Raw genomic sequence first — 16,868 nt, 5'->3', positions numbered from 1 at the left:
ATGGAGAGTGTATGAATATCACTCATAAAACCCTCCTTATTAACAGTCTAATGTGTAAACAAAGAAAAATAAATATACAAAAACACCAGAAACTGCAGAGCACACCAGCAATGTGTCCAATGAAGGCACATTAATGTTAGTGTGGATTGTGTGACTCACCTGTGCATGGAAGATGGAAAGGGACTTTGCTGTGTGTAGAGGGATGAGGACCCGGACCAGGAACTGCTTATGTTCGGCCTTCAGAGGCAAAGCGAAGCCATTAATGATGCTGGAGGAGAGAAGAAGTGAAGTCTAGTTTAGTTATAACTATAATTACTTTCTTCCTGGCAAAAACAAAGTGATGTCTTCCACTGCTGTCACATTGTCTCTGTTTCAGTTATAGTTTGTCAAAAAACAAATGATTAGGATTATTAAGTCTATATGGTCAAAAGTAGTGCTCCACATGAATATGCACTGTATTAGTATTATATAAGTTTATGTGTAATTGTGTGTAGTGAAGTTGTTAGAAAGCCCATGTATTTCCATGAAAACATTATTGTAAATCTCTCCATTCATTTGTGTGGAGTCTATTCTTGTACGGTGCCCGTTTCCCAGTGACTGGACAAACGCGTGGTCATCTCCGTTCACTACTCCACTGACTGACACAGTGGTGGTTCAGCCTACGGATGGACACGTATGAGCAGCGGCAAAGCGGGAACTAAACTTGGACCATATGACAGCTGCACTCTTGTTGTTTATCACTCTGTCCACCTGCCTTCTTTTCCTCCAATATGATCTTTGTTTATTTAACAGAACAGTCCTTTAATAATATCTCCCTCCTGCTGCTCCTCTAATCCGTCTTTCTACCTCCCTCTCACTTCTTCTCTCAACACCTCTGTCCTCTTCCTCGCTCTCTTTCTGTACAATGCATCCTCCCTCGTCCGTCTCTCTTTCCCTCTCTCCATGTGTGGGAGGAGCTATAAATACCTCTGTTACCACCAACATGAATACCAACCTCTCTCTCCTCTCCTGCTCTCCCTCCTTCCCCCACGTCTGACTCACTGACTCTTCATTCACTCATCCTCCCTCTCTTCTCACCTCTGTCTTCTTCCATTAACCCGTGTTTCCAATAACTCGTAAGTCATCGTCCATTTTCGATCTCACCTTGTGTTAACAGGTGTTAAAAGGTGGTCATGGGGTGGAAGAAAAGCTACAGTTTTGTATGAATTTCTTTCTCTTGGGAAAACCTGAAGAAACAATAATTTGGGTGTTTTTCTGTGATGTTCTCCCACTTTACCAGTGCTCCAGCCCTCATTCAAACTAGTCCCTATGTATAACATCTATAAAGATGATTTAAAGGCACTTGTGCTTTAATAGTGTGGGAAAGTTAAAGCCACATAGACTCCGCTCCTGTCCTTGAGAGAAATTAATATTTATTGACTCTGACTGACTAACACTGCTTTGTTTGTTGTTTTCAGATTTCTGGTCATCTGCAAGCCTGTTTCCCAAAATGTTCAAGTGTGCCTTTGGCATGCAGAGGCTGTGAGGAAAACAAACTACATAATATCACCTTGCATGCATCCGTCCTCCATTTTCTCTCTCCCTCTCTTACTCTCATCTTTCCATTCTTTTCCCATTGATTTGTGTAAGAGCTCAGGCAGAGAACAAGACATGTTTGTTTTTGGCTTCCTTCCTTGCTCTCCGTTTCGATCTTTCACGTGTTTCTCTTACTGACCTCAAAGACAAAACAACAAACTGCACAAACCTCTGAGTCATTTTTCATTTATGTCTTTAGCCCCCCACATATCTCTTTCTGATTTCTTCCTGCCACCCACACCGTTAATGCTTCTCATCCTTCAGGTCTTGTTTCATTAGGCTTTGCATCGTTGCACTTCCCCAGATAAGTTTATGGGAGAGATGATGATCAATGAAAAAATGAAAACAAACACATATTGTTTTTTGCATTGAGCAGCAGTGGTTATGTTTTGTCACCATTTATCTCAGTTGTTTAACTTTTGCATGCTACCAGTTGTCTGATGAATAGGGAATTGGCCACATACAGATGCTGTGCACAGAGGCGTGAGTGTGTGTCTGTTTTTCAGTTTTACTCTAAACGCATCATCAGGCTATGACATATTACAAAGTTATGGATGCAGTTTTCTCCAGAGCAGCGAATATTCTCCATAATGTGTAAGCTTGTTTGTACAGACCTGCCGAGGATTTCCAGCAGCTCTGCAACTCCATTGAAGTGCTCAGTTTCATATATGAACCTGAAGACCAGAACCAGCACACACACACATGCACAAATAATCAAACACAGAAGAAGCAAACAGAAGAAATGCAATTAAATAGAAACAGCTAAATGCACTATGTTATCTTCCTGAGAGAAATGAGAGGAACAATATGCTTGTGTTTTATACTGTAGCTGTCAAAGGTACAAACAATCATAGTGAAACTCGTTAACTGAGACAGAAATACTTGCTGCAGCGCTGCAATTCTCCCATGTTTGAATTATACCACAACACTACAAAAGCCAATTCAGTCACACTCGGTGAAAGGAACAGATTAAATATGATACACACAGCTTTCTTGTTAGTAGCTGTTCACTGTTTAACCAATCATGTGAGGAGATTCGTGTCACTACACAATAATTTAGCTCTCGGGATAGATCCGAGATGAAGATACATGACTTTCTGTCACTGTTCTGACTGCAAATGTTCACAGTCATGTTTGTGTCTGCCTGTATATGTGGCAGCATTCTGACTTTATTTAGCCTAAAAATACATTTGAGATGTAAGATGTAATACATTAAAGCTACATTTTCCATTAAGCACTGTGCTTCCTTGTACCTGTTTCTCGGTACTGGTAAGTTTCTTTTTGACCATAGATTCCAAGGAACTAAAACTTCTTCTTTTCTTTTCAGCTGCTCCCTTCATGGGTCGCCACAGTGAATCATCTGCCTCCATTTAACCCTATCCTCTGTATCCTCCTCACCCACACCAACTATCCTCATGTCCTCCTTCACTACATCCAAGAACCTCCTCCTTGGTCTTCCTCTAGGCCTCGTTCCTGGCAGCTCTAACCTCAGCATCCTTTTACCAATGTATTCACTGTCCCTCCTCTGAACATGTCCAGACCATCTCAATCTGGCTTCCCTGGCTTTTTCTCCAAAACATCTAACATGAGCTGTCCCTCTGATGTCCTCATTCCTGATCTTATCCATCCTCGTCACTCCCAGAGAGAACCTCAACATCTTCAGCTCTGCTACCTCCAGCTCTACCTCCTGTCTTTTTCTCAGAGCCACTGTCTCTAAACCAGACAACATTGCTGGTCTCACCACTGTCTTACAGCTCTCATACATGTCCTACAACACTCGAACATACTTCTCTGCCACTCCAGACTTCCTCATACAAAACCACAGCTCCTCTCTCGGCCCCCTGTCATATGCTTTTTCCAAATCTACAAAGACTCAATGCAGCTCCTTCTGGCCTTCTCTGTACTTCTCCATCAGCATTCTCAAAGCAAATATTGCATCTGTGGTTCTCTTTCTTGGCATGAAACCATACTGCTGCTCACAAATGCTCACTTCTGACCTCAGCCTAGCCTCCACTACTCTTTCCCATAACTTCATTGTGTAGCCCAAGGAACTAAAACTAAAACGAAAATTAAGGAACTGATGCAGAAACTAAAATTTCTGCCCTGTGCTTCCACACATAACACATTGAAATAAATGACTGGTATGTTGTAATTTCCAGTTCTCAGGCTGTGAGTCCATCCATCCATTATCTATACCTGTTTATTCCTATTTAGGGTCACAGGGATCTGCTGGAGCCTATCCAAGCTCTCTTTGGGTGAAAAGCAGGGGTACACCCTGGACAGGTCACCAGTCCATCACAGGGGAGTCCAACCAGTTCCAGGTAAAAAAAAATAAATAAGTAATAGCAGTCCGTGGTAAGACTTGTGAGTTTTGTGTTGTTTTGTGTAGTCTAACCCTAATAACCTTCTGCACAAATCACAGAGGCAGGCTTTCTTCCTGTTGATGGTTTTTGTTTGTGTACTACTGTTTAATGTATTGATGCTGAAAAGGTATAAATAGCACTTCAAATCCTGTGCATTGGATTTGCTGATTGCAGCCTGTACCTGAGAAAGATGTTGTTGATCTGTTTACGGATGTAGGCTCGGAGGCCCAGTAGTTTTCCATAGACACGGTGCAGGATGGTCTTCAGGTACTCCCTCTCCCTGGGGTCCTCACTGTCAAAGAGCTCCAGGAGCTGCACATACATACATATATAAGATCATTACAGACAACAAATACAACACGTTTGTACATCCGCATTTGGATGAGTTTTCATTTTAATTACAGATCTAACACTAAAACAGTACCTCCAATAGTAAACAACAGCAAAGTAACCTGGGAATTTTTTTCTTATCTTGTTATTATATATCTTGTTATAATATTTCATGGTCACAGAAATATATTTTTGTCTCACAATTTCTAAAATGAAGGAAGAAAACCAAAATTTAAGAGTACTTACACACTGGGTGTGTTTCAAATAATAACTTAACTTAGTTATTTTGAATTTATTAGGATGTAAGAAACATATTAATGGTCTGGATTTGGTGAACTTTGAAGAGAAAAAGGAGAGAAGTTTTTACCTGCAGGACAAACTTCTGGTCGACATAGCGTTTGGCCATGGAGGGCTGGAAGTCTGGGCTCTCCAGGAAGCGCAGGAAGAACTCGTAGACCAGCTAGCAGACACACACACAGCAAGAGATGAGACTTCATTTAGTGTGGCTGTGTTCACACTTGACATTTTGGGAATTATTGACCATCTTGCTGAGATTTAGAGAAGAAGACTGAAGAGCTCTCCTTGTATGTAGCTATAGTCAGCAGCCTGTTAGCTCAGCTTAGCTGCTTTGTACACAAGTCAATAAGAAAAATCGCACAAAAATAGAAAGATGAAAGTGATAAACACCAGTAATATTCTTTTTGGACAAATCTCAGCTTAAAAACCCAAACATCTGAGAAGGAGACCTCAGAAAACACGACCTGCTCAAGTTTAGACAGTCGTGCTAATATCAATAGATTCCTACTGAGTGAAAAAAAAACGCCCAAAGGTTTTGTTTTATGAGATGCTTTTGACTTAACGCTTACATTTTGACTCATTTCTTCCTGGAGATGCAGAAGTTACTGTACACCACACCCAAATGCCACATCTAAAAGATTTCTCTCCCTGGAGCCCCCAGTTTGTGAGTCAGCCTGATAAAACTGGTGCGTTCTGCCATGACATTTTGCATTTTCAGAGCTGCTGTTTAAAGCATCTAAAGGGCCTCAGGCTCAGGTACAATATGTTTATGTATGGGTAAATGCTGAACGCAGCACTAAAAGCTGGGAGTGTGCACATTAAGGCATTGTCCACCCTCAGAAATACAATATATAATATATACAGGAGCACATTTTTCATAGCACTCAGTGAGACTGCATTGTATGAAAATTAAATAAAGTACAACATAATTCCTCAGCTGTTGTTTTTTTTTTTTTTTTTGGAGGTAAAAAAGAACAATGTCAACACATTTCGCTGACTATATCCTTTTCTTTTCTCCTTTTCACCTTCACAGTAAAAAGCCATAAAATTATGTAAGATCATATTCAGAGTGAAATCGTGCATGGACCGTGTGGTGATGTGCACCTGCAGGTGAGGCCAGGAGGCTTCCAGGGTCGGCTCGTCTTCCTCGGGGTCGAACTCGGGGTTCTCACTGGGTGGGAGGGTACGGAAGATATTTACAGAGATCTGGAAAGCCACAGCCAAGGAAGGAGGAAGGAGGAAGGAGGAAAAGTCACGGGAACAAACGGAAAAGATGAAAATGGGTGGGGGAAAAATGGACACAGGACAGGGATAACAGGTGATGAGAGAAAAGCGGGTCAGGGAAGAAGAGAAAAGGGGGTGGATAAGAAGAAACAGAGATTAGAGAGAACCACTGTCAGTACATTAACAGTAGATCCCAGTCATTGTACTGTAGATCTAGTCTGCATTTTAGAACTGGGTGAGTAATAGTTGAATTTTAAAAACAGGATCCATGAGTCTCTGACTGAAATGTCAGTACAACAACAGGATAGATCCAAGATGAGTGCTTGTCACTTCAGATTGAAAGTATTCTGGAGTTCGTTTTTAACAGGACGGTTAGACACATTGCTCCTGGCATCCAGCAAATAAAACAGGTAAGACATGTTTGTGTTAGGAGTATTGCACCACTATATCAAATGACAACTGTCCAGTCAAAAGAAGAAGTTGTTTCATCTGAGGAAAAACGTTCTCTTCAGTCACTCTTCAGCTGTAAGACCACTTCAGCTATTGTCAGCCATTTTTGATGCTGTTCCTAGACTGTGTTGTAAGTGGTAAGTCATGCAACCTGACTGCTCACTACAGTGTGTCATGATTTATTCAGCGAATGTATTTCCACTGGCCATTTACTGCACAAAAAACTTCAATGGTACATCTCAATGCAACTTCATTTAACATTCGTTTCCATCTTTTCCTCTGCAACACTGACTGTATTAGTTTGTTCCTTTTAAAACACTGTGTAAATCTTGGATTTGATAATAATAGATATTTATATTTATTGTTTGTGAAAGCTGATGTTCAAATTGCTGAGCCTGAAGGCAGCCTGTATCAGAAAGCTGTGCCAAGATGAATTTAGTGCAGACTGAGCTCTGGACTGTCTTATAAGACAAATGACAAATGCCATGATCGACTTGTATGCACTTTGCTTATTATCTGGAACTATTGATTGTTGTTGCTTTAGCATTAGGAGCCAGTTTTCATACATAGGATTTGCTAAATAAAAATATATATATTTCTATTTTCTTCTGCAAATTTCTGTTCTTGCTCTAACTTCCCTTTCTGTTGCTCCGTCTCTCTCTTTACATTACAGGACTATCCACTAGTTCTGTTGTTGGTCATCTAGTGAAGTGAAGCCTTTTGACCTTGTGGCCACACATTAAAGCTTTCCTTCACCACAGTCCTCTGGTGACTATACCATAAGCTATATCTTCTGCTCACATCCTTTCTTTGCTCACATCCTTTCTTTTGGGTCCTTTTTATATCCTCTGAGGCCTCTGCTGCTCTGTGTTGGTGTCCACACTCTCCACCACACTCCACTCTCTCCTCCATCCTCTTTCTCGCCATCTGTGCAGGCTACTGCTGCTTAGCACCCCTCTCAAATGTTCCTACTTTTCCTTCCTTCTTATTATCTTTCTGTGCCTCCATCCCTCGCTCCTCTCCTCTCTGACCACCTTTGTTTTGAGCCTGTGGTGACTTAACCGGTGCTCCTAATCTGGATATCATGCTACTTTCCCACCTTCCCTTCTCCATCCACCCTTTCATCCTGCTCTTCTAGTCTTGAAGCATTGACTCACCTGTGTTTCTACACCCTCCATCTATTCAGCTATTGATCAATTTGCTCATTCATAAAACCCTGTCTGTGCTCAAATGTTGCATTGTTTGGTATTAGGGTACTAAGCATTTAATCCTTTCTCTTTCAATCTTTCCTCCTTCTCTATGGATCATTTCAACTCCTAACCTCCCTTCTCCTCCTCTTCTCCTACCATCTTTATAGCCTCTGGGTAGAGAGGCTCTATGAGGACTCCTCTGCTCGTGGCCACGCTCTCCACCAGCTCGTTGAGCGCCGCACGTTTGATCTCCTTCCCCTTCAGGTCGGCCACGCAGTCCAGGAAATCAAACAGCACACAGCACTGCTGCAACTTCTTACAGAACAGGTCGTGTAACTCTGCCACCGGGGCGTCTGGAAAGAGAGAAATGCAAATGTTACATAAGGAGGTTAAAGGACAAAAAGGGGCACGCAGCTTAGCCAAATCCAGTGGCGTTCCTGAAAGGCGCTTTGTGTTTGGTTGTGAATCGCTTGACAAAGTAGGAGTGTGAGAAAGCAAGCTGGAATATAGAGAGTTGTATTTTACAGGCTAGATCTTCTTTCAAAGGTAATGAGGGAAAGAGAGTAGACTATTACTCTACAAACACATTTCTACCAACCCACACACACATAGCAGCTAGTATCCACACACACACCCACACCTCCTTCCAGCAGGCTGTGTTATATCTCATTCCTATTACCTGTCAGATTCGTTCTGCAGGCCTGTTCGTCACAATGAAACAACCTGCTGCCGGCCGTCCGAATGAAACCTTGTACCTCCAAAAACTACTTTTCACAGATGTAGAGAAAGTAGCTGATACCCACGGATTACATATGCTGAGTTTCTAATTGATTCCACAGGCCTGAGGGGGTGTGAAACTTAACGACTTAGCTGGAGAAGCATTGTGTAAAAAGTAAAAAAAAATGAATATCCAAATTTGGAGTTACAAGCTTTGACAGCAGCCAAATGGGAATGCTTAGTTCTTTTCTTGAGTAACCAGGTGATTGATGACTCAATAGCTACACATATATCAGTGAAATAGCCAGACTTTAGATTCCTATAAATGTGAGATGTGTATGAGATTTAGGCTGAACATGCTGATATATATTTAAAACAATGTACATTTACTTATATAGTTTGAGAAGGACATCACTCAAGTCTCATCAGCTGATTTCTATACAGCAGCAAACTGATATGACGGCACATACACACCCATGTAGGATTTAAAAAGAGACTGAGTACAAGCTGGATCTGATAACATTTTACTTAATCCTGGCATCTCTAACAGAATGAGTGTGTTTCTGTGACTTCTGCACAAACTCTGAAGTCTGCTGGAACCTGTCTGGCTTGATTGCGACTTTTGTCTGCTGCCGCTGGCTGCTCTCATCCACTTTCCAGGGCATGAGCAGTTCATCTGGAACAAGCCCTAAGACTGAGTGAAATGTAATACAGTTACAATTGTACCACGGTGCTGTAGGTCGAAGCTCTAGCTAACAAATTCAAACGTGTTATTATGCAAATGCTGCAACTTAGAATTACAATCCCCAAAATCTTTGGATGATTTCGAAACAGCTAAAAATATGCCCATGCTTAAAGTGGGAAACACATGTTCTTATTTGCTTTATATGTTAAGGTTTGGACAGAGGTTTCTCAGATTTTCAAAAAGTAAACAGTGTCAAAATCAAAAAATTGGTAACCTCAGGCTTAAATGCAGTTTTGTATAGGAGCACCTTATGAAATGCTAAGTCAGTGTGCTGCTAGTCGTGCACAGTTTTCACAAAACAATAGAGCTTTACCAGTAGATGGGAAGCAGTCTAGACAAACTGTGAGGCTGGAAAGAAGATGAACCATGGCTCTCTCACGTACACACAAACGCTGCAGGAGTGGATTAGATTTAACCCTTCTTAACCCCCAAGTGGGAAACACAGCAGGGGTAAGAGGGGCTGACTGGAGCTCTTCCAGCACCAGACCCCCTCATCTCTTGTGGGCACACCAGGACCATCTGCTCCCTTTGGCACAGAGCTGCACAACAAGGACAAGGACTGCCCTTTTCTTGATGTGTTTCAAGACAGACTATTGAAAGTCGCGTTCTATACTATACTTTCCCTACATTGAATGACGAGGGTGTTATAATACAAGATTACAATATAGATGTTGGTACTTGGGTGATAAAGGTTGAGATCAAGGTTGTTTTTTTTTTAATTCAGGCATATTGCTTTAAACCTCTCACTGGTTTCTATGCAGACAAATGTGTAATGACTGTGGCGTTACATAACCTTCTTGTCTGCCATCAAACACAGTGTTTTTTTGCTGTTTCACTGCCCATTTTACATCCAGTGTTGACATCTTTGAGCCTGTCCACTGAGGTGTACTTAGCGGTCAATGTGTTCTTGAATTGCAGCCATTTCAGTGACTGGAGAAATGTGTGACCGCAAGGTTCACACAATTTTCTGACTGTTTGTGATGATAGATAAGTGTGACAAGTTAAAGACGGAGAACTTTGCTGGAAGAATAAATGTGGGTCCAAATCTGCAAGGTGGCAGTAAACCATGTCTGTATTCATGTCTTTTGGCTGATTTGTGACAGGTGCGGCTCAAATCTTTTCATCCTCCTGGTTTCTATTTCCTTCTTTGTGCCACATTCCTACACCACCTCTTCCCTTCTTTGCTCTGCCTCTTCTTAATCTACCCCTTTACATCCCTCACCCTTCTCTCCTGATTTCTCAAAGCCCCCTTTTCTCTATCTTCTCCCTCCCACCCTCCTGTTCTCCCTCTGTAGAGACTGTGAAGGTGAAATCTAATCCATTTTTAATGGAAAGTAATTGTATGAAGATGTGCCGTGGTGGGACCGAGAAAAAAAAAACAGAGCGAGAGAGGTGAAAAGACGAATAGAAAGGAAAACTGTGTGAGTTTGTGGAGACAGAGAGCAAGATAGGAGGTGAGAAAAAGATGAGCAGAATGGAGAGACTTGTGGGTCATGTGAGAGAAAGTGTGGGAGAGAGTGAAGCAAAAAGCAAATTAAAGAGAGAGGATGACAGGCACAGACAGAGCATAACAAACACTTGAAGGCAAAGGAAATGAGCTCAGACAGTTTTTGGTTGTTGCCCTTTGCGAAACTTGTCACCGATGTTACATAACTGTCTATATCATGTCTCCTACAGGTGATGTGGAAGTAAATCACCAAAATAAATAAACTAAATGTATTTTGAGGCAGGACAAATCAATCTGAGACTGAAGTGAAGTTTTCCTTCTGGCTGTGCTATTATTAGGTCAACATGAGTCGCTCATTTAAAGCAGCTTTTAATATCGCCTCAGCACAGTGATTAGAATATTAACTAAGATCTTAATCACAGTCACTTATGCCTGAGATATTTTCATGTTTCTGACAATCCCAATTGGTGTTTGGAGTAAGTGCTGAACGCAACATTAAATGAATGTAGTTACAGTTGAATTCTCTATTTATTTCACCTTTATTAACTCTGAAAGTCCCTTGAGAGTCCTTTAAAGCTGCTACCAAATTAGCCTTGTTACATTCCCAAAGTTACATTAGCACACTTTTAAAATCGTGTTAAAGCAAACACTAACAATCTTCATGTAATTTAGTGTTAACAGTAAGCTGTCAGTACTAATACAACATGCTTTAAGTGTTGTATTACTGTTTTGTTCAAATGTCAAAATGCACATGCACAGAATAATTTGTTAGTTTGTCTTGTATCTGAAGAGTTCACAGCTCTGTTTTTTCATGTTAAAGCTCCACTGATCAATATTTTTAACAATTATTCTCAGACTTTGTTTACTCTGCGCTCTGACCATTTTAGCGTCTTTCAGCTAATTGTTTTGTTTTGGTTTTATGGCCTGTGACTACATCGTTCTGGTTCAATCTCAACGCTCTCATCAATCTCATTTACACGATGCAAGCATATTTTTCTCAGGCCAATAAATGCTTAATGAAGATTCATCAGATGGACAGTGGTGGCTCCAGGTTAATGCTAACATTAATCTGTATTGGTTAGATAATAGAAAACTGGTAATGTGTTCACTATATCAACTTTAAAAGGCAACGCTACATCAACCTTGTACAACTGCCCCCATTTGGCAAAAATTTAATTCCTGTGAGGATTATGGAAAAATGCACAAAAAAAGCTTCCAACCTCCTGCATGTGAAGTTCTTCTTATTTGTAAAACCAAATCTGTGGACACAGGATCTCAGGTTTTACTGCCACACATTAACAGTAAGACCATAACAATAACTCTAACCAAAAAAGATAATTAAAGTCAGAAAATAGCTCTTGACATTGTTTCAAGTCCAAGTAGTCAGGAAGCGACAGGTGACAAAATACCTAAGGAAGTATTAAATTTAATCTTACCCAGAATGACCTCTATCAGATTAACCATCCTGCTTTTAAATCCTTGAATATTTGATTCAGTGTGAATGAAATGATACTAAAGCTCGAAATCCTGACACATAAATAAAGCTCAATATTCAAACACAGTTTTTCCTGGTATGATGGTTCTTACTGCCACAAAAATTCCTAAAAATTTCAAAACATCTCTCAATATGTTCCGCTTTGCTATTCAGTTCGGGCCGTTCCAACACATTTAATGGTCTTTCGAAATGTGCCTTCAGACGTATACGTTATCTAAAAACAGTTGGGTGCTGTAGTTTTGTTTATCACTTTACTCAAACAGGAGGAAATGTGCTGCGGATTAATACACATTTGGTACACTTGTTAGTAGAGTCAGTTAGCAGAGGTTTTTAATGGTAAAAAAAATGTAAATTATCTCCAGATTTATCATTTAAAGAGGCAGAAGAGGAAACTAGAGGCTCATGAAAAAAGACAACCTGGACCACAGACAGTGAAAAGACAGCATGTGATGTGGACTAGATGGTGACTGCGAGAGGAGAGAAGAGGGGTGGATGAATTTTGTGAAAGGAGCAGTAACATATAACGACTGAGCCATGCCAAGTATCCTGCATCAAAATACAAACACTCACAAACACAGCTGCACAAATCTAAATATAGTCCTGCTGGTGAGAGACACAGATAGGAGAGAAGGAAGAATCTGGGGGAGAAGCAGGAGGGAGGAGAGGGAAGCGGTATGGGGTTAAAAGATTACATCATCTCCTTCCTCCTCCTCCTCCTGCTGCTGCTGCTGCTTCTCTCACATCTTTCCATCATTAGGTACCTCCCTTCTTTGCCTCCCTTCTCTCCCTCCATCTTTCCCTTCTCCTCCACCCCATCCATCCACCTTTTTTTTCTCCAATGAGCAAGCACAGCTCTGGTCTTTAAATAACAGTTATTCTGTTTGGGGTTGAGTGTGTGACAGAGAGAGGCAGAAAGAGAGGAGAAAAGCTTCTGTTTTAGCATCCATCCAAGCCGCCTCTGCACCTCTGTCATTAAGCACACACACACACACACACACACAGATTTTCAATGCACAGATACAGTGACGCAGAGAGGAAGAGAGGTAGGGAGGGGAGAAAGAGGCAGAGAAAGTAGAGAAAGATACAGATATAAATAGTAGAAGGGAGCTACAGCTACATCAGAAGTCAGGACAGTATAAATATCACCTTAAGGGGTTTAAGTGACGTGTGTTAAGTCCTCTCTAAATGATCTAATCGTCCTAATAAAATACGATCCATCCCCTGACAGTCCAAGAAACATGTGCAACAAATTGTTTATTATCTTGCTCATAAATAAACTGATTAGAAAAGGGAATGAGAATGTGACGTGTGATTTACGACATCCCCATCTTGTCAACCCTTTTCAGATTGTTGAGGTGACTGAATATTAAACAGCAATGCAACTGCTGAGAAAGAACAGGACAAATCATGCTGCCACTTTAAATTAGAGCAGGAAATACTTGGAAGTTGTCACTGGGTGATATTACCAGGAATAGGTAATGAGACCAACTGGGTATTAGCATATAACATGTAAATAGAGTTGTATGTGCAGTCTGTTAATAATAATCTGCCCAGTTGACAGGAATGGAAAGAATGAGCACATTTTTGTGTTCTCAGCTGAGGGTGTTACGTTTTAGGTCTGTCTGTCTGTCAGCAGGAGATTCCACCAAATTCTTTACAGATTTTTATGAGATTTGGTGGACAGATCAGCCTGGAGCCAATGAAAATTTTGCTGGGTTTAGATTTGCATCTAGCTCTGGAGTTTTCACTCAACTAACTAAAATGAAAGTAGAGTCTTGATGCCAAATTGTATGGAAATCAGGGTGAAAAATAAAATCTATCTTGCCTACAATGATGGGAATTGTGTCCTTGGGTTCAGTATTCAGGGAGACAAGTGCTCTCTGGCAGACATTTTTGGAAGAGTCAAGATAGCTTTGTTAAGGTGATGAATCAACAGAGAATCATCACCAGACTCAACATTTTGACAGCTTTACTGTTTTGATTCAGTCTAACTCTCATCAGCATTGCTTTTTGTTGCAAAACATCAAGGACCTACACACTAAAACATCAGGGATTTCCTTCAGCCAGTGGTGGAGACCAAAACAGAGCAAAAAGAAGTGAATTTTGAACTTTGTCAGGTGACCAGTATGTCAGCTAATAAGTGTTTCCAGCACCTCTCAGTGCCAATACACAGATAACTATTTGTAGCTTAAACTCAAAATCCACTTACTGGGTTTCATACTTAATGAAAAGAACTGAATTAACGTCACTTCACTAATGAAAACTGTGGGTTTTCAGAGCTCCATTAACTGTTTTTGTTAAAGATTATTTTATCAAAAGATAGAGACTGAATTCCAAATGCTTCATGGTTCTTGTAGGGTCAAAATCAATTTCACCTAAAATTGCAGGAATGATGTCCAGGGATACAGTCAGACTTCTAGTTTTTAAGTAAGTTTTTTCTTTTAATTTTTCAGACCAAACTCTGCACCAGTTTTGATCTTCCCTATTAAGGAGCTTTACAAGTCCAAAACAAGATGCCTACCATCTGAAAAATGTACAACAATGAAAGTGACAGCTACTTTATCTGAAGACTTGCTTGAAACAGGGCTGTATTTCGATGGCAGTGTTCAAAACGTGGCAGAAAGTCTGTGTTAAGCTGTAATAAACGGGTGCATAGACTGAACAGTCCCATTCTCTCTGGGACAAAGGCTGTGGGAGAAGGCTAAGTCATGGCAAAAGATTAGGCAGCGCTCTAAGCCCATCTTTAAATAATCCAATGTTACTAATAATACACGTTTACACCACGCAGCATTATGAACCCAGACCAGAACGGTGTTACAGGCTGTGGCTCGTGCAATTTCTTTTCACTTTCTCTCCCTATAATCAGCTGAATCATTATCAATAAATAGATTTATATTAGTGTTAATAAAATGTGTCTTTTAGCTCCTGGACTTTACTCTGTCTCTACTTTTATCTAACAGTCCATATTCTCCTTGCCGTTCAGGAAGTTCAGATATTAAAATTCACCTCTGAAATCAGTACTTGCTGAGCGAAATGTAAACACAAATTGGAGATAGTTAGTAAACAAATATGGCAGACAGTTATCCCAGCTGGAAACATCCTCAACATTTGATTAGCAGTGTTATAATGCTCACTCGCTGAATAATAATCTGCCGGTTTGCTCTGCAGCATATACATCAGTCATGGTGCTTTCCACGTTGCTGCTGCTACTTGTCACAAGGAAACAAGGAAATGTGGCAAAATTTAAAAAATAAATAAATAAATCTCCTGTCCCTTATTAAGACTGAGCACTCTGCTTTCAGTGTCTCATCCCATGTACAACAAATATTGCTGTGATTTCCCTCAAGAGTGATTTAATAACACACCACATCTCAAAGTCCAGTATTTTCACTTTCTTTGTTTACTGAGCTCTGCATTGCCTCCAAGCCACAAGAGCATATTTAACAGTGAATATCCACAAAGGTGAAAGTTGTGGTGATTCAGTCAGAGAGCTTATTTGCCTGAGCATCAGCATATTCCTTTAAGAATCATCCCTTCCTGCAGTGACACAGCAGTGGTTGTGGTTATTGCATCGCTAGCCGTCTCATTACATCCTCTCCCCTGCAATATCCTCTGCCATTTTTTTTAAATCTCACCCTCTCCCCTCCTCCTCCACCTGTCAACTTAATGTTTAGTCATTTCCTCTTTCTTCATCCAATCCATTTCTTCCATCACCCTGCTTACTTCCTCCACCACTCTTCCTCTTAATTGATCTCAGACAATCATAGAGCAAAAAGTACCTCATGCCTTCTGTAACCCAATACCAGGCCCATCCAGCTGGCCTCTCCCTGCGCGCGCGCACACACACACACACACACACACACACACACACACACACACACATGCAGTCATTCAATCTCCCAACATACAATCTGAGTGAGAAGGAGGCTGTTTTACAATGAACAGCACATTTAAAACAGAGCCTGCTTACATTCATTATTATAATGTGGACAAACACACAAGCTGGACAAATGAAAATGAAACACACAGGTTAACATGTAAACTAGCCCATCTGGGATTGTGCATATTGCATAGACATCTTTTTTTTTATTGAGAAATAACAGCATTTTAGCGGTAAATGAGAAAAATTGTATCTAAGCAGAAACACGCACCTAAAATACAACAGGGACCTGTCAGAAACAGTAAAAAAAACACATTTTTTCTTTTTCACTCCTTATTTAGAATAAGGAAGGACATTTGATGCAAGATTGCATCATTAAAAAAAGTCTTCCTCTCACAGATTAAAGGTCCAGCTCATAAGAAATTGCTCTTTTGCTCAGATTTAATGGTTTAGTATGACCATTAATATACAGCATGGCAGCTACTGCTTCCAAAATACTTGAATTGGATATATTAACATTTATTGGACATTGCTGGTTTACTTTAACTTCTCTATACTTGTGGTGCTGTCAATCTATTGTAGCATTTACCACTATTGCAGCCACATTTTTCAGCAAAGTTCACTTTAACCATCTCAATACTGTAACAGAAAATCATTGTAACAGCTGGCATTTGTTATAGACTATAACTAAACAAATAACAAACTATAACAAAATAAGATCTCTCCAATCTCTGTCAAAAATAAAAGCCTGTGCCAGATAGTCGCCCAATGAAATTATTACTTGTTTCTTTGTGGTTCTATAAATTTGTCAACATAATTTAGATGCATTGTTAAAATACCAGTTGAAATAGCCAAAGCTAAGTGCTAACACATTAGCCACCCAGGAACAGAGGGTAACTGAGCTGACTAGCTTGCTGCTAAGTTTAGGTGTAGGACAATAAGTCAAAACTGTTTTTTCAAGGGGCGTATCTTTACTGGCTCCTGTCTGAACTGTCAACAAATCAGCTTTCTATCAAAATGGATGGTGCAATACAGCTACAATGCTACAACAGCTTCCCCACGAGGATTAGCATTGTGGTTTGCATGTCAACTTTCAAATCATGTCTCCCTTTTTTTCATGTTTTTCACATAAAACATAAGCATCTTTATAAGGCT

At 40.4% G+C, this 16,868-nt stretch overlaps 1 protein-coding gene across 2 annotated transcripts in view; it reads right to left on the bottom strand.

The window, feature by feature from the left end:
• ppp2r5b (protein phosphatase 2, regulatory subunit B', beta) overlaps positions 1–16,868 on the bottom strand; it is a 38,926-nt gene that overhangs the window by 11,036 nt on the left and 11,022 nt on the right. For both annotated transcript variants that reach the window (XM_026298725.1, XM_026298726.1), the window contains 6 exons: positions 7,586–7,782; positions 5,670–5,771; positions 4,636–4,728; positions 4,120–4,250; positions 2,190–2,249; positions 160–268 (listed from right to left, as the gene is read on the bottom strand). In XM_026298725.1, the coding sequence (XP_026154510.1) occupies positions 160–268; positions 2,190–2,249; positions 4,120–4,250; positions 4,636–4,728; positions 5,670–5,771; positions 7,586–7,782 (692 nt within the window). The remainder of the gene's footprint in view (positions 1–159; positions 269–2,189; positions 2,250–4,119; positions 4,251–4,635; positions 4,729–5,669; positions 5,772–7,585; positions 7,783–16,868) is intronic.

Source organism: Mastacembelus armatus, chromosome 18 (assembly GCF_900324485.2).
Source record: "Mastacembelus armatus chromosome 18, fMasArm1.2, whole genome shotgun sequence".
NCBI classification, from domain to species: Eukaryota; Metazoa; Chordata; class Actinopteri; order Synbranchiformes; family Mastacembelidae; genus Mastacembelus; species Mastacembelus armatus.
Note: the sequence above shows the minus strand (reverse complement) of the source record. Positions and strands in the feature narration are given on the sequence as shown.